The sequence below is a fragment of the Procambarus clarkii genome, chromosome 60 (genome assembly GCF_040958095.1).
Source record: "Procambarus clarkii isolate CNS0578487 chromosome 60, FALCON_Pclarkii_2.0, whole genome shotgun sequence".
NCBI classification, from domain to species: Eukaryota; Metazoa; Arthropoda; class Malacostraca; order Decapoda; family Cambaridae; genus Procambarus; species Procambarus clarkii.
In genome coordinates, this window is record NC_091209.1 from 11,205,467 (window position 1) to 11,229,894 (window position 24,428).

At 48.2% G+C, this 24,428-nt stretch overlaps 1 protein-coding gene across 3 annotated transcripts in view; it reads right to left on the reverse strand.

The window, feature by feature from the left end:
• LOC123766886 (extracellular signal-regulated kinase 2) overlaps positions 1–24,428 on the reverse strand; it is a 149,575-nt gene that overhangs the window by 65,773 nt on the left and 59,374 nt on the right. Inside the window, exon 1 of one of the 3 annotated variants that reach the window (XM_069307482.1) lies at positions 18,879–19,055. The exons of the other annotated variants lie outside the window; for them this stretch is intronic. Within the exon in view, the coding sequence (XP_069163583.1) occupies positions 18,879–18,896 (18 nt within the window). The 5' untranslated portion in view covers positions 18,897–19,055. Of the gene's footprint in view, positions 1–18,878; positions 19,056–24,428 lie in introns of those variants that run through there. 3 annotated transcript variants of the gene reach the window in all.

Below are 24,428 nucleotides of genomic sequence, written 5' to 3' on the forward strand. Positions count from 1 at the left end.
CGTCTGCTGACCCTGTGTGATATCAGCCCTGCGTCTGCTGACCCTGTGTGATATCAGCCCTGCATCTGCTGACCCTGGGTGATATCAGCCCTGCGTCTGCTGACCCTGTGTGATATCAGCCCTGCGTCTGCTGACCCTGTGTGATATCAGCCCTGCGTCTGCTGACCCTGTGTGATATCAGCCCTGCGTCTGCTGACCCTGTGTGATATCAGCCCTGCGTCTGCTGCTGCTCCATCTACCAAACAATCCCACTAATGCCTTCTCCACACCCCCCCCCCCCTACACAAAGAAGACAATTGCCATTATCACTGAGGGCAACAAGACATCAGTAACGACAACACAGCTACCATCACCCCAGCCTGGTAATACCATGATGCACGACCAACAACATGGTCTGACGCGACCACAATCACCCACAATCAGCGTTGTGCTAAACCACGCAGATAAAGCCATCACAGTAATGATCAAAACCAGCCAGGACATTCACAGTAACAAGCACAGGCCGGTGATCTCGAGCATGAGTTACACAATGAGCTTAGACACGCGGCAATTGGCTGGGGGCGTAACAGGTATCATTTGGAGATGATAAACATGACAACGGCATCTCTGATCCCCGAGGCGGCATTGATCGCCAGCACCTCTACCACCCCCCGTGGGCGGTAGGGGAACCCCCTTCCCCCCGGTGGGCGGTAGTGAAGAAGGTTACCGAGTGCATACACCGTAAAGGCGACTGTAATTAGATTAATCCTCTCCCCCCCCCCCCCCCCGCGGTGATTTAATTACAGTGAACCTCTCACTGGCTGAGAGAGATCAACGGAGGAGAGAACATCGTCCCGCCTGTTACACGTTGAGTGACCAACAGTACACAATACTACAACAGTAAGGGGAACTGTATGTTTAACAGATCTCTCACCCTGTCCATGGAAGACAGAAGAAAATGTATATAGGCTGGTTAGCATTGTAAGTGTGTGGCCACGTCTGTGGTAGAAAATAATAATAATAAAACAAAATAGTAAGGGGCCTGGTGGCCGAGTGGATAGCACTCTGGATTCGTAGACATAGGGATCAATCCCCGGCGATGGCAGAAACAAATGGGCAAAGTTTCTTTCACCCTAATGCTCCTGTTACCTAGTAGTAAATAGGTACCTGGGAGTTAGACAGCTGCTACGGGCTGCTTGCTGGGGGAAAGGGAGAAAATTCAGTTGATTGACAGTTGAGAGGCGGGCCGAAAGAGCCAGAGTTCAACCCCCGCAAACACAACTAGGTGATTACAGCCCGGGTAGGTAAACACCCCCCCCCCTTTGCCTAGTGTGTACAGTGCCGTTATCCCCATGTGTGAACTATGGTGGTGAGTGCCTCGCCACCGGGGAGCCGGTCGGCCGAGCGGACAGCACACTGGACTTGTGGTCCTGGGTTCGATCCCAGGCGCCGGCGAGAAACAATGGGCAGAGTTTCTTTCACCCTATGCCCCTGTTACCTAGCAGTAAAATAGGTACCTGGGTGTTAGTCAGCCGTCACGGGCTGCTTCCTGGGGGTGGAGGCCTGGTCGAGGACCGGGCCGCGGGGACACTAAAAAGCCCCGAAATCATCTCAAGATAACCTCAAGAAGGTGGTGAGTGCCACACCACGCCCCACTGACCCACCACACCCCTCAAGGCCACAGTCATACAAGACCACATCATCATACAACTCCACCAGACACCACCTTGTTTGGACGGCTTCTAAATATGAAGCATTTAGTGTATTGTTGTTTTAGATTCAGCTACGCTGAACAAAATTTGCAAGCAGCACGGCCTATGGTGAGCCCGTAGTGGACTTGCCTGGCACGGGAGATGTGGGATTTATAGTGCGTGTGTCGTCCCCCTTCACCCCGTCAAGAGTAGGTCCGCCCCTCTCTCCTCCGTATACACCCCCCCCCTGCCCCGTCATCATGTCCCCCCCCTCTCTCCTCCCCTTCACAACATCTTGGTGATCTCCATACGTTTCTAGGACTAGCAGATACAACTGGAAAATAAACCCTTCATACCCTACATTATCTCCCCTTCTATTCTGACCCAGCTGCGTTTCATTAGCAATTTGTGTCAACCATTCTCCGTCCGTGTTTACAACCACCGGGAGTAACGCGCCACAATTCAAATCAAAGCAATACCTTCGTTTGTGAGTGATGATGTCGGGTCAGTGTGTTCTGATGACTGATGTTAGAACATGATATTTGGTGCGCCAGTCCGGAAGGTCGGAGTCCACAGTTGTATGTACCCCAGGGTGGTGTCTGGCCACCGGGTACCTTCCTGTACCCTCCTCTTAACGTTCTAATCAACCTCCACTGCCCAGTGGACAAAACGTGCTGGAGAGAGACGTCGAATCGACGCTATCAACGTTAATAGCCTTGAACTAACGTCAAACCAACGCCACTGACATTCTGCTAACTAGGTGGGTGGCTGCATGGTTCTGATTACAAACGTTAACCATATCCACATACATCTAGTTATTAAAGATACTTTCCTCGAGAAATCACAGCGTTGCCTCCGAGACGACAAACTTCCCAGCACGCTCACGCCGTGCGCAGCGTGTCGGGTTTTGTTTTCCTTTCTTACTGGCGACGAGTAGTGTGAGGGGGTCACTCTGGAGGCTGGTGTGTCAACCAAGACCTGGCCACGTCTTCCACTCTTCCCCAATGGAAAGATTACACCTTTTCCTCTTACCCCCCTCCCACTACCACCCTCCCACACACCCACACCTATCCTACCCCTCCTCTCCCATACACCCGGCCGCCTCCTCCCCTCTCCCTCACACCTGCATTAAAAGGGCACCTTGCCCATCAGACCGGTTTGTTCACACCGGCCGACCCTGCACCCTATCTCCAGTCCGCGGTGCGCGCTTTATCTCTCTCCACACAAACCTTTAATTTTGATGTCCAGTGTGCGGCAGGGAGGGGTGCCCCCCTCCTCCCCCCCCACACACCTACGTACTCTCTCGTGCTATTGTATACACACGGCCATGCGGAGTGCCTCCACTAACAACCTTCTTGTATGCATGTAATTAAGGATGCTTTCCCCCTACCCCAGAGTCTTGGCATGGTATAGGGGGGGGATTTCCCCCATATATCTCCCCCATGTGTTCCGGTGTGCCTAGAAACACCATCCCCCAAGTTCAATCCCAATGCGTTTGGTTCATTTACGACCAGTCGTCTTTATTTCACTTGTTATGCACCCCATACCCCCCCTCGGGCGTGGGTGTAAAAAAAAAAGCACAATGGGTTCATGAACCCAAATATGAGTTTAGTTAAACTAGCGAGTTAAGTTCACATGTTGAACCTGCGTGTAGTTCCACCCTCGCCACTAATACTGCAATATTTCAATTTGTTGTACACTAAATACAGTTTAAACAATAACATGCTTTTTAAAAACTGCCTTTAGTAAATGTGTGTGACGGAGCCTCTTTTGTTAACCCATACTGGCCACCTTCAAATATACATGTTGAAGCCTAATTCACCGCTGACGTAAATCTTTATTTAGGTTGATTCCGGAGGCGCGACCTAATTAACGGCACCTAAGACAAGCATAAAGAAGTACAAGGCTTCACGTCTAAGATTTACCCGAGGCTCAAGGTGCCGTTACTCACACTGGAGCGGGAGTGGTCCCACTCGGGCAGTTCGCAGCGGCACAACAACTAGACTTATTATTAACATCTTTATTGACAAAATTAATTACAATTTTGCCTAGTCTGAGGATTTTGATAGTCTTATTAAAGTGAGGATAATGCTGGTATTCACTGTCACGCAGGACAGAGAGTCATACAACTAGACGGTTCAAAATACCCACACAACACACCACCTACGAAATTCTCAGAGGAATTGACAGGGTAGATAAAAACGAACCGTTTAGCTCGGGTGGAACATGCACAAGGGGACACAGGTGAAAACAGAGTACCCAAATCAGCCACAGAGACATTAGAAATAATTTTCAGTGTCAAGAGAGGTTAACAGGTGGAATGCATTAGGCAGTGATGTGGTGGAGGCTGACTCCATACACAGTTTCAAATGTAGATATGATAGAGCCCAGTAGGCTCAGGAACCTGTACACCAGTTGATTGACAGCTGAAAGTCGAAGTTCAACTCCAGCAAGCACAACTAGGTGAGTACGCAACACAGCACAACACGCACACACCTCTGTCACAACGTACAAAGTACTAAACCTAACCCTAGGAGGCCTGGTCGAGGACCGGGCCACGAGAACGATGAGCCCTGAAATCATGAGGCTCAAGGTAAGATAAGGTCGCAAGGGAACGAGAAGCGTGCAAGTCAACAAAACCTACTCTATCGTAGCATAGATTCAATTTCACTTCCATTATTATGCACCCCATACCCATCCCGTGGGCGGTGGTGTAAAGGGTTACAGAGGCACATAATGGTTCAGGAACTGAGCCCCATAGATCGTTTAGCTAAGCATAGGAAACATGAATATTAGTGAGCCGTTGCTCTTCACAGAACTTTATCATGTGTACGTTGGGGACCATAACTTACCAAGCAAGACTTACTAGTTGAGAGGAGAGGTTAGAGTGCCTCACACGCCGTCACTCACCCTCGACACTCCAGGAGCGCCAAACATGCCGGACCAGTCTTGCTGTGTCTCGGGTGCTACACGGGAGCTTGGGTCAGGTGACTTGTGGCACCGTCCACCAGGCCTGTCCCCCAGCCCCGGGGGTGTCACACACACCAGGCCTCTCCCCCAGCCCCGGAGGTCACACACCAGGCCTGTCCCCCCCTCCCCCGGGGGTGTCACACCAGGCCTGTCCCCTAGCCCCGGGGGTGTCACACCAGGCCTGTCCCCCAGCCCCGGGGTCACACACCAGGCCTGTCCCCCAGCCCCGGAGGTCACACACCAGGCCTGTCCCCCAACCCCGGAGGTCACACACCAGGCCTGTCCCCCAGCCCCGGGGTGTCACACACACCAGGCCTCTCCCCCACCCCCGGAGGTCACACACCAGGCCTGTCCCCCCCTCCCCCGGGGGTGTCACACCAGGCCTGTCCCCCAGCCCCGGGGTCACACACCAAGCCTGTCTTTCCCCCCCCCAGGTCACACACACCAGGCCTGTCCCCGGAGTCACACACCAGAACGTACCCCCAGGGGCTGCCCAACAGTCTCTGGGGGCTTGAACAAACACCGCCCCACAACCCCCCTCCACCAATTTCTATTTTTGGCAAAATTGATCATTGATCTTGCGGGTCGTAAACACGTAATCACCCGCCCATCTTAGACGCAAATTACGCCTAACAAGGATCAATCCCATCCCACGTAGGTACACAATCTGTGGGGTTCACTAGTAATACATGGTCTCCACACTAAATACTCTACCATCCAATTTAATGTGCTTTACCTTTGAATACTTCACCCACGTGCTCCAAATTATCAAAAGATCTCGACACAGGGGGGGGGGGGAGCCTTCAAGACATCTTCCCTAAACGGTAACGAACTTCGCTAACCACTCACGGGGAGCCACTCAAATGTAAACAGTGTCAAGTTGTGACCACAAGAATGTTCTTGTTTAAGTTTTGCTACCTGGAACAAGTAGCACGGGGTATGGCGAGCCCGCAGACCACAAGAAGCACCGCCAAGTTAGGGGAGACTTGTTAAATTGATGTCGGAATTAGTCAACAACAATTAGTCATTAGTTGGTTAGGAGTTAATGGTAACAATTTGTATACATCTCTTACCAAACTTCGGAATTAGTGGATTAGTGAATTAGTGTCATAGGATCCATTACAAGAGCACAAGTGACACATGACAAACACGGCTCATCCTCACAAGTATCTTGACACATCTCTAACTCAAACATTATCACAGCTCCACTTACACACGTCATCTAGCGGTTACCTGCTGCTTCAATCTTGAGAATTGGTTTACCTCGTGGTTTATCACAGGGTAAACCAGAGGCTTCTGTCCTGCCGCAGGAAAGGCACCCTGGACCTCTGTGGTGTGACTACGCTGACCACATCTATCACCGTATACCAGGGATACCATCATAGATATAGATAGATAGATAGATTATATATATATATATATATATATATATATATATATATATATATATATATATATATATATATATATATATATATATATATTATTAAATATGACCGAAAAAGTAAGATTAATAATTCTAACACGAATTTTCTCAATCTTTCGTACATTACGCTTCACTGTTGGAGGTAAATCAAAAATCAATTCTCCAAAATTCATTTTTATTTCTAGTCTGACGCGACACGGGCGCGTTTCGTAAAACTTATTACATTTTCAAAGACTTTAGTTCACAAATACACAACTGAATAGAACTTACGTATCTCCGATTTTATATCTACATTTGAGTGAGGTGGAAGGGGTGATGTGACATTAACACAAGACAGAACAAAATGTGGTATTAATAGGGTATTAATTTCATCAACACAAGACAGAACAAGAGTATTAATAGGGTATTAATTTCATCAACACAAGACAGAACACGAAGCAATGGATATTGAATAGAAGTGTTTGTAGAAAGCCTATTGGTCCATATTTCTTGATGCTTCTATATTGGAGCGGAGTCTTGAGGTGGGTAGAATACAGTTGTGCAATAATTGGCTGTTGATTGCTGGTGTTGACTTCTTGATGTGTAGTGCCTCGCAAACGTCAAGCCGCCTGCTATCGCTGTATCTATCGATGATTTCTGTGTTGTTTACTAGGATTTCTCTGGCGATGGTTTGGTTGTGGGAAGAGACTCTTCCCACAACCAAATTTGTGTATTTGTGAACTAAAGTCTTTGAAAATGTAATAAGTTTTACGAAACGCGCCCGTGTCGCGTCAGACTAGAAATAAAAATGAATTTTGGAGAATTGATTTTTGATTTACCTCCAACAGTGAAGCGTAATGTACGAAAGATTGAGAAAATTCGTGTTAGAATTATTAATCTTACTTTTTCGGTCATATTTAATAATATATATATATATATATATATATATATATATATATATATATATATATATATATATATATATATATATATATATATATATAATCTATCTATATCTATATATATTCTATCTATCTATATCTATATATATAGATATAGATAGATATAATATATATAGATAGATATAATATATATATATATATATATATATATATATATATATATATATATATATATATATATATATATTATTAAATATGACCGAAAAAGTAAGATTAATAATTCTAACACGAATTTTCTCAATCTTTCGTACATTTCTTTTCACTGTTGGAGGTAATTCAAAAATCAATTCTCCAAAATTCATTTTTATTTCTAGACTAGAAATAAAAATGAATTTTGGAGAATTGATTTTTGATTTACCTCCAACAGTGAAAAGAAATGTACGAAAGATTGAGAAAATTCGTGTTAGAATTATTAATCTTACTTTTTCGGTCATATTTAATAATATGTCTACAGGAAAGACTGCTACCAATATATATATATATATATATATATATATATATATATATATATATATATATATGTATATATATATATATATATATATATATATATATATATATATGTCGTACCTAGTAGCCAGAACTCACTTTTTGGCCTACTATTCAAGGCCCGATTTGCCTAATAAGCCAAGTTTTCCTGAATTAATATATTTTTTCTAATTTTTTTCACATGAAATGATAAAGCTACCCATTTCATTATGTATGAGGTCAATTTTTTTTTATTGGAGTTAAAATTAACGTAGATATATGACCGAACCTAACCAACCCTACCTAACCTAACCTAACCTAACCTATCTTTATAGGTTAGGTTTGGTTAGGTAGCCGAAAAAGTTAGGTTAGGTTAGGTAGGTTAGGTAGTCGAAAAACAATTAATTCATGAAAACTTGGCTTATTAGGCAAATCGGGCCTTGCATAGTAGGCTGAGAAGTGCATTCTGGCTATTAGGTACGACATATATATATATATATATATATATATATATATATATATATATATATATATATATATATATATATATATATATTATATATATATATATGCCATGGCTTGTGCTTGTAACTAAATGTTACTTTCTAATTACGTATGTCTTAGAAGTATAGAAAATAGTTTTATTCCCTTCACACTTTGCTTTGACCCTTGACTGAGACAGTTTAGGATTTTTTTAAGATATACCTGCGCGGGCCCCTAAGCCTCTGGCTAACCCACTAAATGTTGCTTGTTTCTGTTTTACTTAGGCGGAGTATGAGTATTTATGACTCGTATGGTTGCTTCAGCAAGATTTTGCCCCATGTGTTTAACAACTTCTACTGCTCTGTTGAGTCACGTCTTGAAGGCTCCCGATTCCTTATCTGCAGATGTGATAATTTGCTCTACGTGGGTCAAGTATTTATTGGGGGGAGGAACGAGGAGCTGACCATACAAATGTGAACGTAATCAGGTGGGAGCGGTGTTTCAACTATTTTTCCATTCGTAAACAGAGGAACTGGCGGGTAGATTAATGAACATTTGGCCAGTGTTGTTGAGGACGGGCAGGGCGGGCGAGCCAGCTGGGGGGGTGGTTGGACTAGTATACTGTATACAGAGTGAGGGTAGAACATAAGGTATGAGGGTGCATGACAGGTTAAGAACGGTTGGTAGGTGGGTGGGTGACCATCTAGGAAGAAAGGGAGAGGTATAGGGAAGGAGGAGCAACTGGAAACCAAGAACTATAATTCAACCTCTGGTAATGAAGCGTACCCCCAGAGGCCGATGGTCTAAAACTCTACATGGACGCTGCCACTCTGGCCCAACAATGTTGGCCCGTCCATATTAGTTATTATGTTATAATATTTACTCTCACATAAGAGTCAGTAATGACAAGGTTTATTATGTTTAATACACAGTGTTGCAGTACCTGGGCCGAGCTGGGAGGAAACACCGCCCAGCCTCCCGACATTTTCCACCACCATATCTGATTTGAAATTGTGGGGGAGAGTCAGCCAATGACTTAAAAACTTGGCAGTGATCAATATTAAGTGCTCGCTTCCCCACCCTAACCCCCTCCCTCCCTTCTTTTACCCCTACACGCCTTCCTCCTCCCCCCTACTATACCCCCTACACGCCTTCCTCCTCCCCCCTACTACACCCCCTACACGTCACCATCCCCTCGTCACTCCCCACCAGTGAGACACAAGCTGGTCGAATATTGTGATGAGTCATATGGGAGGTCGATAATATGACCAAGTCCCACGTTGACCCATCACCACCGTCTGCTTTGCCACCATCACACACACACACACACACACACACACACACACACACACACACACACACACACACACACACACTGGTGAGGTGTCAGCACACTCCAGCACGCCCCTATCTGTCACGTACCCGGTCCACGCGTCCCTTCAACCATGCCTGGTTAAGGGCTGCTGGTCTCCGGCCATCTGTGAGGGCGGGAACCAGACGGGGCGTCGACGACTACCACAGAGTACCGGCGATACACCTACACCACTGAAAATAATATTGCTGTACTTTTGTAGTACACAAGTACATCTCTCCCACGCTCCCAGCATCCCTCCCTCCCTCCCACGCCCGTCCCTTTTCTTTCCCAGTCACCCCCCCCCCTTCCCTCATGCCATCTCATCCTCAAGACTTACTTCTGCAGGCGATCGTGCAAGGTCTTGTTGCTCTTACAATGCTTTTTCTCCTCGTCTTGCACAATGTATGAAGCGGATCTCCTCTTTCCTGCGCGTTTTTACCTTCGTCTTTCACAGTGTATAACCCGCGGCCAGCGTCTGGCTCTTCAACATGGCCGCCCAGGCACACCAACTGGACCACACAACAGATTCAGTGACGAGTAATCTCCTAATTATTCAATTTTATTGAATAATGTTTAATTTATTCACACTTTTCACCGCCCCCCCCCGGGTTTGCCGCCAGGGGGGCAGCTTAAGGCGTCGCCGTCCAGTCCGTCCTCCTAAGGTTCCCCAACGTCAAGAAACAGTCGTACTAAAGTGCCCGTATCCTAACCCATCAGAGGACCCAAAAGAAAAGGACAGCTACGTCACTTTCGCGAGCCGCTTCCATTTTCTAGTGAGACGATTTTGAGGCTTTATTAAGGCATACGAGGGAAAAGCGACGTTCTTTGTAGGAGAGGAGGTTGGTGGCCTCTCTACGGGCCGGCGTCTCGACGCCCCCGACACGCCACGAGAGCGCGCGCATGAGAACTAAAATAATTTATATAAAGTACATTTGTTTGTGGCTAATCTTGGCTTGGTAACGTCTCTCCAAGTGGGCTTGTATAACAAGGGTGAAGGGGGGGGGGGAATGAGAAGGGAAAGGGGGGGGAATGAGAAGGGAAAGGGGAGGGGGAATGAGAAGGGAAAGGGGAGGGGGAATGAGAAGGGAAAGGGGGGGGGGAATGAGAAGGGAAAGGGGGAGGAATGAGAAGGGAAAGGAGAGGAATGAGAAGGGAAAGGGGAGGAACGAGAAGGGAAAGGGGGGGGAATGAGAAGGGGAAGGGAAAGGGGGGAGGAATGAGAAGGGAAAGGGGGAGGAATGAGAAGGGAAAGGGGGAGGGGAATGAGAAGGGAAAGGGGGAGGAATGAGAAGGGAAAGGGGGGAATTCAAATAAGTTTGTGGTATAAATACACACAAAGGGATGGGGGTAGCTCACGCTATTCTCACCCCGTTCAGTACAGCGTGTTCATATTTATATATACGGGGAGGAGAAGGGAAGGGGAGATGGCGACATGTTCGCTATGCACGTATTAATCTGCCACTACAACACCCCCCCCCTCCCCCTCCATGACACGTGCCTTGGGGGGGGGGGGGCGTGGGGGGCGGGAAGCCGGCTTCACCCCTCTGTACACGTGCAAGAGGGGGGAGGGTGAGGGGGGAGGTGAGGGGGGGGGGGCAGCGACCCCCGCCACCCTTAACTACACAACAACGTTAAACATTCCTAATATAAATACTAACATCAGCCTTACTAAACATTAAAGCCTTACTAAACATTATCATCAATCATCATCCTTGCCTCAGTGTCATTCACTGCTGGCATCACTGAACACGCTGAACACTGCAGGAGCAGTGTCGGATCAACCGGGCTGTTGTGGCGGATGTGTGCTCCAAGCAACAGCCTGTTGGACCAAGCTCGCGCCAAAGTCATGGCTGGAGTAGAAGAACTCCCAGTACCTCATCCAAATTATTCATTTTCATTGATACTTAATTTGCAAGTTGGTAACACTCTCTCGATTGTACATTAGTTATTTTCTTGTATATTTGCTACCAATGATCTCTTTGTGGTACAAGGAATTGTTGGAGCAATCCCCCTCGAAGGTAATGCCACCTACCACACAAGCCACCAACACCACCACCACACCCAGCAGTGACACCACCACCACCACACCCAGCAGTGACACCACCACCTACACTGTTGTGGACTACAACAAACTCCACAACATCAACACTGCACACAACCTTTCACCTCCACAACTTCTATGCCCAGATGAGTGTCCTCTGATGACTACTATGACCCCTAGAGTGTGTTAGGAAGAGTCGCTAGGGGAAGGGGCCAACGGTGACCCCTTCCCAAAACCCAATTCCTCTATATAATGTCCCCACTCTCCCCCAGACGCACGCCCCCCCCCCCTAAAAAAAAAAACTGGCGCTCAACGAACAACCGGAAATTCTGCTTGGCGTAACGTGACGAACACGTGACACGTGACGAAACACTTCACAGAGGCTGGGAGGGGGAGTGTCAACTGGTGTGAGGGGGGGGCAGGGGGGGGGGCGGTAGAACAAGGCGCACCAATAACACCAGCGGGTTAGTACACCTTTGAAAGTGCTACGCCAGTGTGTACTTGGCATTTAATGTAGTGGTGGGGGGCGCATGCGGCAGTGGTGGTGGGGGGGGGGGGGCGCATGCGGCAGTGGTTGGGGGGGGGGGGGGGGGCGCATGAGGCAGTGGGCAGCTGTGTGCACCCAGGCCCCCCCCCCAACCTCTGAGGGCACGCGAGGCACCAGTTCGGTACCCACTTTATTGCACCAAACTTCTCTCATTGATATTATGATAATCTCCGCTGCAGGGACAGGAAGCCTGTAATTAGGCTTATCGCTGCCCCCCCCCTCCCCAGGCCAGCTACAGACCCTCCCCCAGGATGCCACCCACAACAGTTGCCTAACTCCAGAGTCCCAATTTACTGCTAGGTGAACAGCGGCATCACGTGAAAGGAAACGGTGCCAAACCGCTTCCGTCCTACCCAGGAATTGAACTCTGGGCCCTTGATTATGAGGCGAGGAAGTAGACTGTGTTACAGTCATGTACATACAGTAAACATTGGGGACGGGGGTGAATTACTGCGTAAGTCGTTAACAATTCAATGCGTAAGTGTGTGCGCTCAAGTCAGAGCCAGCGGCGAGGGTGCGCTTAGTAACGCGCGCGTACACGACAGGGTGCTATAGCTACGCCACCCTCCCCCACCCCCCCCACTCCACCCATTAACCCCTAACGCGCGCGCACAAACTATTTCCTCCCCCCTACTGCCTTAGCTCTATACGCACTACCCTCCCGTGGCTCCCGCCTCCACACCTATACACATCTTACGCCTCGTATTGACGAGTACGAAAGAATGATCAATGTGTGATCACTGGTTGGTGGCGTAGTATAGGGTACGCCACCAACCCGTACTGTAGAGTACGCCACCAACCCGTACTGTAGAGTACGCCACCAACCCGCCTGAGCCCCATTAGTCGCATCCCACCTCCCCCAGTGATTGATTGATTGATTGATAGATGAAGATTAAGCCACCACAAGAAGTAGCTTAATCTTCGAGCCATGAGCCCCCGTAGGTGGAATATGTTTGGAGTGAATGTGATGTTTGGTGGTGGGACGTCTAGAAGTGTCTCAAGGGTCTTGTCACCCGGATTGATTGATTGATGAAGATTAAGCCACCCAAAAGGTGGCACGGGCATGAATAGCCCGTAAGTGGTGGCCATTTTAAGCCATTACCAGTATCAAGAGCTGATACTGGAGATCTGTCGAGGTGCGTCGCCCGGTGATTGATTTGATTGATAGAGATTAAGCCACCCAAGAGGTGGCACGGGCATGAATAGCCCGTAATAGCCCGTCGCCCGGAACGTTATGAATTCCTTATAACCCCCCCCACCTCACCCCCCCCCCACACACACACACCAACAACGTCCATAGCACTTTGTTATGAATGAGTGACAAGTGGCCAGTCCTGCATGACAGGTCACCTTAGCGTGTAGCCCCGCTCTTGACACACTTATGACACGGCATGGCATGACACCCGGCACTCAACCTCGTGATTCTACACCGGGTGACACTTTCCCCAGAGTGACCCGACACGCTGGTGGCGGCTCTTGATTCCCACGTTCCATCCCAAATCCTTATCCTGACCTCTTCCCAGTGCTATATAGTCGTAATGACTTGGTGCTTTCCCCTGATAGTTCTGTTCTGTTGACCCCCCCCCCGACCGGCACCTCTGCCTCTTCATGTAATCCTCACCAATTGGTAGACTTCCTAATACCATTTTAACTGTTAGGTGGACAGGCTCAATGTGAAAGAAAACGTGCCCAACCGTTTCAAACGTGCGCAGGGATTGAACCCGGGTCCCTTCCGTTAGGAGCAGAGGACGTAGACCACTGTGCCACGGGCCCCACCCCACATCTCTCCCACCTTCCGGCGACTCGCCCTCTCCATATATTCACGGGGACTCCCGCCAGTCCTGGGGGGGGGGGTAACCTCGCATTATCATCAATTATCACCCACCACCGTCAACACTGTATACTCCGCTCCTCATATTTAACACGGATTCACTTTTTTCTCCCCCCTTCACATACCCCTTCTACCTACACGAACGCACGCGCGCGCCACCAACTGGTGTAGTGGCTGATGTGGGACTTGCTGACACAAGGGGTTCAAGACACTTTGTGACACAGGGGGTTCAAGACACTTGGTGACACAAGGGATTCAAGACACTTGGTGACACAAGGGGTTCAAGACACTTGGTGACACAAGGGGTTCAAGACACTTGGTGACACAAGGGGTTCAAGACACTTGGTGACACAGGGGGTTCAAGACACTTGGTGACACAGGGGGTTCAAGACACTTGGTGACACAAGGGGTTCAAGACACTTGGTGACACAAGGGGTTCAAGACACTTGATGACACAAGGGGTTCAAGACACTTGGTGACACAAGGGGTTCAAGACACTTGGTGACACAAGGGCTTCAAGACACTTGGTGACACAAGGGCTTCAAGACACTTGGTGACACCACCATGGATTCAGGATGTCAAATCTTGCTTCACAGATTTCATAGAATTCTACGACCAGGTGACAAAGATTAAGCAAGAAGAAGGGTAGGCAGACGACGTTTTCTTGGGCTGTCGGAAAGCCTTTGACATAGTACTCCACAACAGCTGGGTCATAAGTTGAAGAAACAGGCAAGAGTAACTCGTATTGTTCCCCAAGGGATAAGAGTGTACCTAAGCAATATGAAGCAGTTACTGTGAGGGGCTAGACCTCAGATTGGCGTGAAGTCACAAGCGGAGACCCACAGGGCTCTGTACTCGGACCTATCCTGCTTCAGATATACGTAAATGATCTCCCAGAGGTAGACTCATTCCTCTTAATGTTTGCTGACGATACCAAAATTATGAGGTTTAAGACAGGAGGAGGACAGCTTGAGGCTTCAAGATGACGTGGACAAACTGATGGAATGGTCCAACAAATGGCTGTTAAGAGTTTAACCCGAGCACATGTAAAATAATGAAAAATAGGTGTAGGGAGCAGGAGACCAGATACAAGGTACCATTTGGGATATGAAATTCTTCAAGAGTAAGAGAGAGAGAAAGACTTGGGGGTTGATATCACGCCAGACCTGCCCACTAAAGTCCATATCAAGAGGATAACATCAGCGGCATATGCCAGGTTGGCCAACATAAGAACGGCATTCAGAAACTTGAGTAAGGATTCATTCAGAACCTTGTATACCAGGTATGTCAGACCATTACCTAGAGTATGCAGCTCCAGCATGAAGCCCATATCTCATCAAGCACAATCTATACTGGAGAAGTTTCAGAGGTATGCCACCAGACTAATACCCGAGCAGAGGGGTATGAGTTACGAGGACAGACTATGGGAACTAAGCCTCACGTCGCTGGAAGAAAGAAAAGTTAGGGGAGATATGATCACCATATACAAGATTTTGAGGAATTGATAGTGCATATAAAGAATTTATTTAACACAGGGGGTACACGCACAAGGGGGACAGGTGGAAACAGAGTACCCAGATGAGCCATGGACATTAGAAATAATTTTGTTTAGTGTTAGTAGTTAACAAATGGAATACATTAGGCAGAGATGTGGTGGAGGCTGACCCATACACAGTTTCAAATGTAGATATGATAGAGCCCAGTAGGCTCAGGAACCTGTACACCAGTTGATTGACGGTTGAGAGGCGGGACCCCCTCAAGCACAACTAGCCGAGTACACAAGACAAACACACACACACACACACACACACACACACACACACACACACACACACACACACACACACACACACCGGCTTTCATTCAATTCACAATTTCATTCACCACATTCAAGATTCTCAAGGGAATTGATAGGGTAGATAAAGACAGGCTATTTAACACAAGGGGCACACACACTAGGGGACACAGGTGGAAACTGAGCGCCCAAATGAGCCACAGAGATATTAGAAAGAACTTTTTTTAGTGTCAGAGTGGTTGACAAATGGAATGCATTAGGAAGTGATATGGTGGAGGCTGACTCCATACACAGTTTCAAGTGTAGATATGATAGAGCCCAATAGGCTCAGGAATCTGTACACCAGTTGATTGACGGTTGAGAGGCGGGACCAAAGAGCCAGAGCTCAACCACCGCAAACACAACTAGGCGAGTACAACTAGGCGAGTACACACACACTATGTTAACCAACCTTGGAGCATATGACGAGCAATATCGAGTATGTATTCCAGGTACTGTACATGGGTTATTGTGGCGGGCCAGAATGGTATAGTAGGGCACACCAGCATGAGCTTGCTGGGGGGGGGGGGTGACCTGCCCACATGTACACTTCCCCCCCACCACCACCCACCCACCCCCCACCCCACCAAGGTACAAGCATGCTTAAGGCCTCTCCATACCCGACCCGTAAGCCTTTACACAACCACAATTATCTTGAACTATTTTAATCATAATTAAATTAAACAAAAAACAAAACAGTAAACACCTATCATGTTCACATCCAATATGTTGTCGAGAAATTACAGCGGTTATAAATCTATTTAATAATTCAGAGGGTAATTTACGTCAGAGGTTGTGGAGCCCCAGAAGCTCCTCCCGTCCTGTAATCCATACCTGGCTTCGATACCCGCGCCCCCCCGCCCCCCTTCCACCCCTTGTGGCCCACACCTGCCGTATCACTCCTCCCTACACACCTATCACCGCCCTCCCCGCCCCACACCCTCCAACCTGATCTACGGGTCCCCTATTGTTATTTGTTATAGATTCAGCTACTCGGAACAAGTTGCAAGTAGCACGGGCTATGGTGAGCCCGTAGTGGACTTACCTGGCACAGGAGCGGTGCTGGGCCGTATTGTTAGCAACCGCTCTCTAACATACCTCAGTATTTGAGAGTACGGGGGGTTGGGGTGGTAGTGGTAGGTTGGGGGGGTGTTTGTGGGGGTGGGGGTGTTTGGGGGGTGGGGGTCAGGTGGTGGTGGAGTAGGAAAGTTGTCTCCACCCCCACACCTACCATGAGTATACCTCAAGTATACCTGGAGTGGGTTCGCAGAGTAGTTCTAGATCAAGCCAAGTCTCGACTTGAGACTCTTACTTGACCAAGAAGGCTGTTCCTGGCAAGGGTCCGAGACCTACCTATCCATTACAGCCCAGTTATCCTGAGATGATTTCGGAGCTTAGCGTCCCCGCGGCCCGGTCCTCGACCAGGCCTCCCTTTTCTTACACACCTCCAGGAAGCAGCCCGTAGCACCTATCTAACTCCCAGGTACCTATTTACTGCTAGGTAACAGGAGCATCAGGGCGAAAAACTTATTTGCCCATTTGTCTCCGCCTCCACCGGGGATCGAACCCGGAACCTCAGGACTACGAAACCGAAGCGCTGTCCACTCAGCCTGACAGTTGGCCCTGCACTTATGGGAACTGATCTAATTATTTTTTTAAACTTTCATTTTTGTTCCCGCCATATTTCTTATACTTATTGGGAGGAGACTTGAAGACTGGACCTGTGGTGTTCACACAGCGTCCTCTGCAGGGCCCTATGGCGCCTCTGCTCTTCACAATGGTCTATATATATTCTGTATATCCTACCAAATAGTTCGCTCCAGTATGATAGTTTTTGGCTCTGCGAATTTGGGACTTCGTCTTCCAGGGAGCCGGTCGGCCGAGCGGACAGCACACTGGACTTGTGATCCTGTGGTCCTGGGTTCGATCCCAGGCGCCGGCGAGAAACAATGGGCAGAGTTTCTTTCACCCTATGCCCCAGTTACCTAGCAGTAAAATAGGTACCTGGGTGTTAGTCAGCTGTCACGGGCTGCTTCCTGGGGGTGGAGGCCTGGTCGAGGACCGGGCCGCGGGGACACTAAAAAAAAAAAGCCCCGAAATCCTTTCAAGATAACCAAGATATAACCTCCAGCATCTTCCACGTATAATTACACGATTACACACAGGAGTCACAATAGCGTGATGCATCAAATTAACAAATCCACAAGGGCCGTGACGAGGATTCGAACCTACGTCCGAGAGCATCCCAGACGCTGCCTTAATCGACTGAGCTACGACATGGTCAAAAGAGTTGAAACCGAAGTTCTACTGAACTTACTGGATCCTGCAGCCTCTCCGAGGCACAAACCAGGGTTTTACACAACTCCCCCCTGCACTCGAGCTATGTCAATTACTACCAAGGTGTACTCTGGTTGATTACTGCGGTAACCGCCGTGTCTATGTTGTTATTATTGTTGTTATTAAAGTTTCATCTACTGGGAACAAAAAGTTGCAAGTAGCACGGGCTATGGTGAGCCCATAGTGGACTTCCCCGGCACAGGAGCGGGGCTGTAACTTGTGTGCCTATGGCAGCCCCAGATCTCTCATATTAATAAGACGTCCCTCTGCAACACCAGGCGGCGGCGGCGGCGAGGACTGAGGCCGCCCTCGCCCGCCACCAGAGGCCCCGCTGACTATCACCACCGGTGTTCTTACCTCGCAGTTACCTTGCCATGATTTCGGGGCTCAACGTCCCCGCGGCCCGGTCCTCGACCAGGCCTCCTGGTTGCTGGACTGGACAACTAGGCTGTTGGACGCGGTTGCTCGCAGCCTGGTTGATCAGGTATCCATTGGAGGCGTTTATAGAGTTCTCTCTCTCGAACACAGCGAGGGGTCGGCCACTGTCTCACACACACACACACACACACACACACACACACACACACACACACACACACACACACACACACACACACACACACACACACACACCCCAAGAACATGCAGGACACTACACCACGAAGCCTTCCCAACATTGTAAACAAAGGTGAGGTGCCTTTTGGAGTGTGCTGTCCCAGCCTGGAACCCCAAGGAACAAAGCTAAACGTGAAAAAAACAGAAGTATGCACCGAGGCTTTTGTCAGCACGGAAAGTTGATAAGATTACGAGAACTGAACCTCACCACACTTTAAAGGAATGAATCGAGGAGACATGATAACGACATACAAGATTCACACGAATTGGTGAAGCTAATAAGAATAACATGTTCAGATTAAGACAGTACAACAATGAAACATGGAAATGTAATGGGGAACGTTACAAAATAATTACAAACATGTGGGCCAGGAATCATTGTTAAAACACAGGTGGGACTCGGGAGCTAGCGCTTGACCCACCAAGCACACTTGGACCAGGACAAACACAGCAAAGCACCAAGAGTCACGTCATGACGTCCTCAAAGTTAACTTCTCATTAAGGCAGAGTCTTGGCACAAAGTCGCTCCGGCAATTACTGCCCGCGTAATGGCCCAGCTGTTTGCTCGCCCGGACCACTGGCTCCCCTAAAGGTGGGGGGGGGAAAGGAGGGGGCAGGAGAGGGGGGAAGGAGGGGGGAAATGGGGGCAGGGGGGGGGGGGCGCAGGGTATCAACATGGGGGGAGGGGGGGGGGTGTAGGGTACCCCCTCCTCCACTGGATGAAGTATACCACTATTAGCATTATGAAATTAAGCAAGATAATTGGGCCTTAAGAGGTGGTTGACGGGAGCGGCTTAGCGAGGGTAGTTCAGCAGTCTACCTCCCAGGTACACCACCACCCACTAGGCTTATTTTTTTTTTTTTATTAACATATTAGGTACATCTGCATTAGTGCAGCTACCCTAGACTATATGAAGTAGAGTACAGTGTATCAAAAAAAAAAAAAAGCTAACTAGGTGATGCTAAAAAATCCCCATCACACAGGATGGTTAGTCATACAGAGGCATGTGATAAGCGGTCTGCACTGGCAGACTTCGGATGCATTTTGAGGATATCAACAACACAAGATTGAATAAGGTAGCAGTGGTAATACAAGTCCCCATCTCGCAGGATGGTTAGTCATACAGGGCCATGTGTTTAATAGCCTGCACTGGCAAATTTTGTGTATACTGTGAGGATATCTTCAAGAATACGAGAGTGAATAAAGTAATTGCAAAGCTCCAGGTACCTCATGCCAACTGGTCTGAAAGGTCTGATAACTGGGCATTCAGTGATGTAGTGCGGGAGATCATGCCGTAGTTCCTGCTCACAGAGTTTGCAACTGGAGTGCTCAGGATTGGGAGACCCGTCACCTGCAGCCACCTGCCACAGGTAACGGTAACCCAACCTGATCCTTGCAACCACTGTGTCGCACAGTCTAGTGGACGTTTTGTGCTGTCCATAGATGTAGGTTTCAGATCTGAACAAATCATAGCTTTATACTAGTACTTTCAGGTCGTTGGGAGTCAGTAAGTTCTTTCCTATCAGATCTGAATGTTTGGACCAATACAGTTTTGACAGCAGAGATGGGGATACCTAGATCTAATTCAGCTTCAAACTTGTTTACACGCTAATTTGGCTGCAACTAGGCTTATGATGCTTCGCTCTTTTTAAACTCTACGGGTAAACCGCAACCGGTTTACCAGTTCTGGGGGCCAAGATTATCAAGCATTTAGGTGTTCACTTACTAAACCTCTACATCTTTTCTCAATCATGGCAGCTTGGTTTTGCATTTAGGAAGCGTGTATAAGCCTCTAACCGCTACGAGGCTATCTAATGCTAATAGCTTCAGATTGTAAACTTTTCCAGCCTCGTAAACTGTTTAATTAGTAGACCAAGCCGCCATGACTGAGAAAGAGATGCAGAGGTTTCGTCAGTAAAGACGTACATGACTGATGCATGCCGGCCAGGTACAGTTAGAGTCAGTGGTCTCCTGCAGCTGCTCACATCCTCCAGGCGGTGCCCAGGCACTTGAGCTGGACGGTAGAGCGTCGGTCTCGCTTCGTGCAGGTCGGGGTTCAATCCCCGACCGTCCAAGTGGTCCAGGAGGTCGAAGTGGTCGGCTCTCAACGCCTGGGTGACTGCACCTTCATCCTGGATGTCTCTTGTCACACTAATATGTCTTTGGGGAGGGGGGTTTGGAAAGAAGCAGCTGGGAGTTGATATAACCCACAGTCTAACACGTAAACTACGAAATTAAGAGAAACCCTTTGATGGTTTAGGGGTTTAGCGTCCCCATGGCCCGGTCCTCGACCAGGCCTCCTGGTTGCTTGACTGTCAACCAGGCTGTTGGTCGCGGCTGCTCTCAGCCTGATGTATAAGTTACAGCCTGGTTGATCAGGTATCATTTGGAGGTGTTTATCCAGTTCTCTCTTGAACACTGAGGGGTCGGCCAGTTATGCCCCTTATGTGTAGTAGAAGCGTGTTGAACAGTCTCGGGCCTCTGATGTTGATAGTTCTCTTTCAGAGTACCTGTTGCACCTCTGCTCTTCAACGGGGGTATTCTGCACATCCTGCCATGCCTTCTGCTCTCATTGGGTGTTATTTCTGTGTGCAGGTTTGGGACCCGCCCCTCTACTTTTTTCCGCGTATAAATTAGTATGCTCTTTCAACCTTATTGACAAATTATTATACCTACTCTCAACCTAGAAAAGAAGAAACGGGGGAGATATGATTACGACATACAGGATACCGAGCGGAGAAGACAAGATGGACCAAGACACCCTCTTTACATCCACAGAAAGTAGAACACGAGGATATTAATGGAAGGTGGACACGGGTGACCAATTACTGCAAGACACTCAAAGATATTGTAAGTTACCTTCTGTGGTGTGTGTTCTTGGCGCTGCCGACCGTACTCGGCGCACCTTCGTCGGTCAAATTCGCCAAGTGTTCCGTCCTCTCTCACTAAGACCTAGTTCCTTGTACAACCCTCACTTCCTCCGTGCTCGCCAGTGGTGCTCGCCAGTGGTGCTCGCCAAAGGTGCTCGCCAGTGGTGCTCGCCAGTGGTGCTCGCCAAAGGTGCTCGCCAGTGGTGCTCGCCAGTGGTGCTCGCCAGTGGTGCATGTCCGCCTTCATGTTCCATTCTCGTGCTCTCTACTCCTGTCTGGCTCTTCTATTCTCTTCTCTCGTGTTTGGAGTCCCAGGTTTTTGTCAGTCTTTTCTCTTAGCTAGGATTAATTTTTTTTCTGGTACGGCTAGTCTTATCACAAAATTATATTAAAGCCTTTTATACAGGAGAGTCGGCGCTTGATCCGGTGTGTGTGTGTTCGTCCTTGTCTCAGAGTGTCCCCCGTGTAGCGTGACAACTGTCTTAGGGGTCACCAGCCTCCCTCACGCACTCTCAAGATGCCATGCGTTCACCGCATGTACTGCCCCTCTCTCTCGCCTCACTGGTTGATACCTGGTTGATACCTGGTTGATGGGGTTCTGGGAGTTCTTCTACTCCCCAAGCCCGGCCCGAGGCCAGGCTCGACTTGTGAGAGTTTGGTCCACCAGGCTGTTGCTTGGAGCGGCCCGCAGGCCCACATACCCACCACAGCCTGAAGAGTGACCACAGTCACTCGCGTGCACTGGTTCACCAAGACAGCCAGCGCCCTCCCGAGGAACACACACGACTCCACACACAACTACATTTATCTACCAATGATTGTAAAATGATTTAGATGGTGGCGATGCCCCGTGATGAGACGTAATTGTTTTCCCAAACGCATTCGATGTGTGTGAGGTGGTGGATTGTGTAGGAACACTGCAGGATGAACAACCCAGCGGGTTTTTTTCCTATTGGGGAGTGTTGTACATGCTGCTATGGCGGTGTGTCCACTCACAAGATGAGTGGCGCTGCCCAATACTGTCACTATGGCGGTGTGTCCACTCACAGGATGAGTGGCGCTGCCCAATACTGTCACTATGGCGGTATGTCCACTCACAAGATGAGTGGCGCTGCCCAATACTGTCACTATGGCGGTGTGTCCACTCACAGGATGAGTGGCGCTGCCCAATACTGTCACTATGGCGGTATGTCCACTCACAAGATGAGTGGCGCTGCCCAATAAACTCGCCCCTCGGGGCAAAATTTAAAAACTGCTGCTGGTGGTGGACTGACACGAGAGAGGGATCACATATTTATGTCTCTAGAGGCAAGCTTCCAACCCTACCATCATCATCATCATCCCTTCCAAGATCATCCAGAGTAGTGACGAGAATTGTGTTATTAATACTGTACCCTGCACAACCTAATTGCCAGGTAGTTTGACGGTGTAGTTTGTGGTAGTTAACCCAAGTGCTCGTTACCATCATGGCACTGTAACCACAGTTGTTTAGCCTCGTGCGTGCGTGTGTGCGTGCGTGTGGCGCTAAGCGTTCTGGGAACCAGCTTGTACAGTGTCATTATGGGAGAAAAACTCACATGCCGGTAACAAAATATTAAAAAGTTTTCGCAAGGCCGGAGATCAAGTATAACATTTGTGGTTTAATGTTCATGCTGTGTGGTAATGTTAAACATTGGCTCACTGAGAATTATATAAACTATATGCAGTGTACCCTTTCCTTTCTTAATTAATGAATATGACATGCTGTACATTTATATACAAAAAATAATGCAGGTATAATCATTTTCTGCATTACTTTTTTTAAGGAGGGAGACGGGGTTACCTTGGTGCTTCCGGGGCTTAGCGTCCCCGCGGCCCGGTCGTCGACCAGGCCTCCTGGTTGCTGGACTGATCAACCAGGCTGTTGGACGCGGCTGCTCGCAGCCTGACGTATGAGTCACAGCTTGGTTGATCAGGTAATGTAGAGATATTCCTGCCCTTTGCTGTTAACACACACACTAAGCAACATGGAGATGATGTTTACAAATGCCATTACTAAGTAATAATTACTTCTATTGCATAAAAACTAAAAAAAATAAACATTCCTGTGGTGCACGAGATGGGCAGTGAATTTTATACAGTAGTTAGTACAAGATCCAAAAACACTGCATTCAGTGAGCATGAAACTGATCATACTAAGAAGCCTCTTCAGATTCGTGTCTATAAAAACTTATCTGGCAGTGTGTTTTACACAGTCGTAGGCTAGGAGACGTGGTTGGTCTGGCTAGGGTTCTACAATTATGCCAAAGGCAGGCGATGAGTCACAATAACGTGGCTAAAGTAAGTTGACCAGACCATTCTCAAGCCGATTGTGAAACGCAGTCGTCCCTTCATCTTCTAGTGTGTGGTCTGGTCAACAATTATGCCAAAGTCTTGCTAAGTTTGATTATGATTGGACCAACGGTTTGCTTATACAATATACGATCTTGTACAATTAAGTCAACGTATGGCTAGGCCACGTACAATTAGGGCAACGTTTGCCTTTCCTTTCGGCGCCGTGGAGAGAGAAAGAGGGAGGGGGGGGGGGGGGGTAACCTGCTGCTTGGGTAACAGCTTCTCCATGTCACCCCAACCTGGCTTTGCGCCCTGGAGAAGCCACACCAGACCGACGACAAAAGCGCAAACGCCATAGCCTCCTATGACTGGTGGATGCCTAACTACTGGCTAGTTTGGCGTGGTTCACTGTATCTACACCATATGTACACCATTTTATAGTGTAATATGCAAGATAACTAAACCACCTAATCTAGACCCAATGGCCTACTCTACTGGCACGACCTGAGCCAAACAAACAAGATTATAAATTCAGACCATTACAAGACTACCCAATAGTTGAGTGATTTGGATTTTTTTGGGGAATCGATTGAAATTGGTCTAATTCATCAAATTCCTTTACTGATGGCGCCATTAAATAGGGAGCCTGCGTATGTCCTTCATGTCTGTCATTCTCAGACACGACAATGATGCCGGACAAGTAGGCATACCTTAGTATACCTACTTG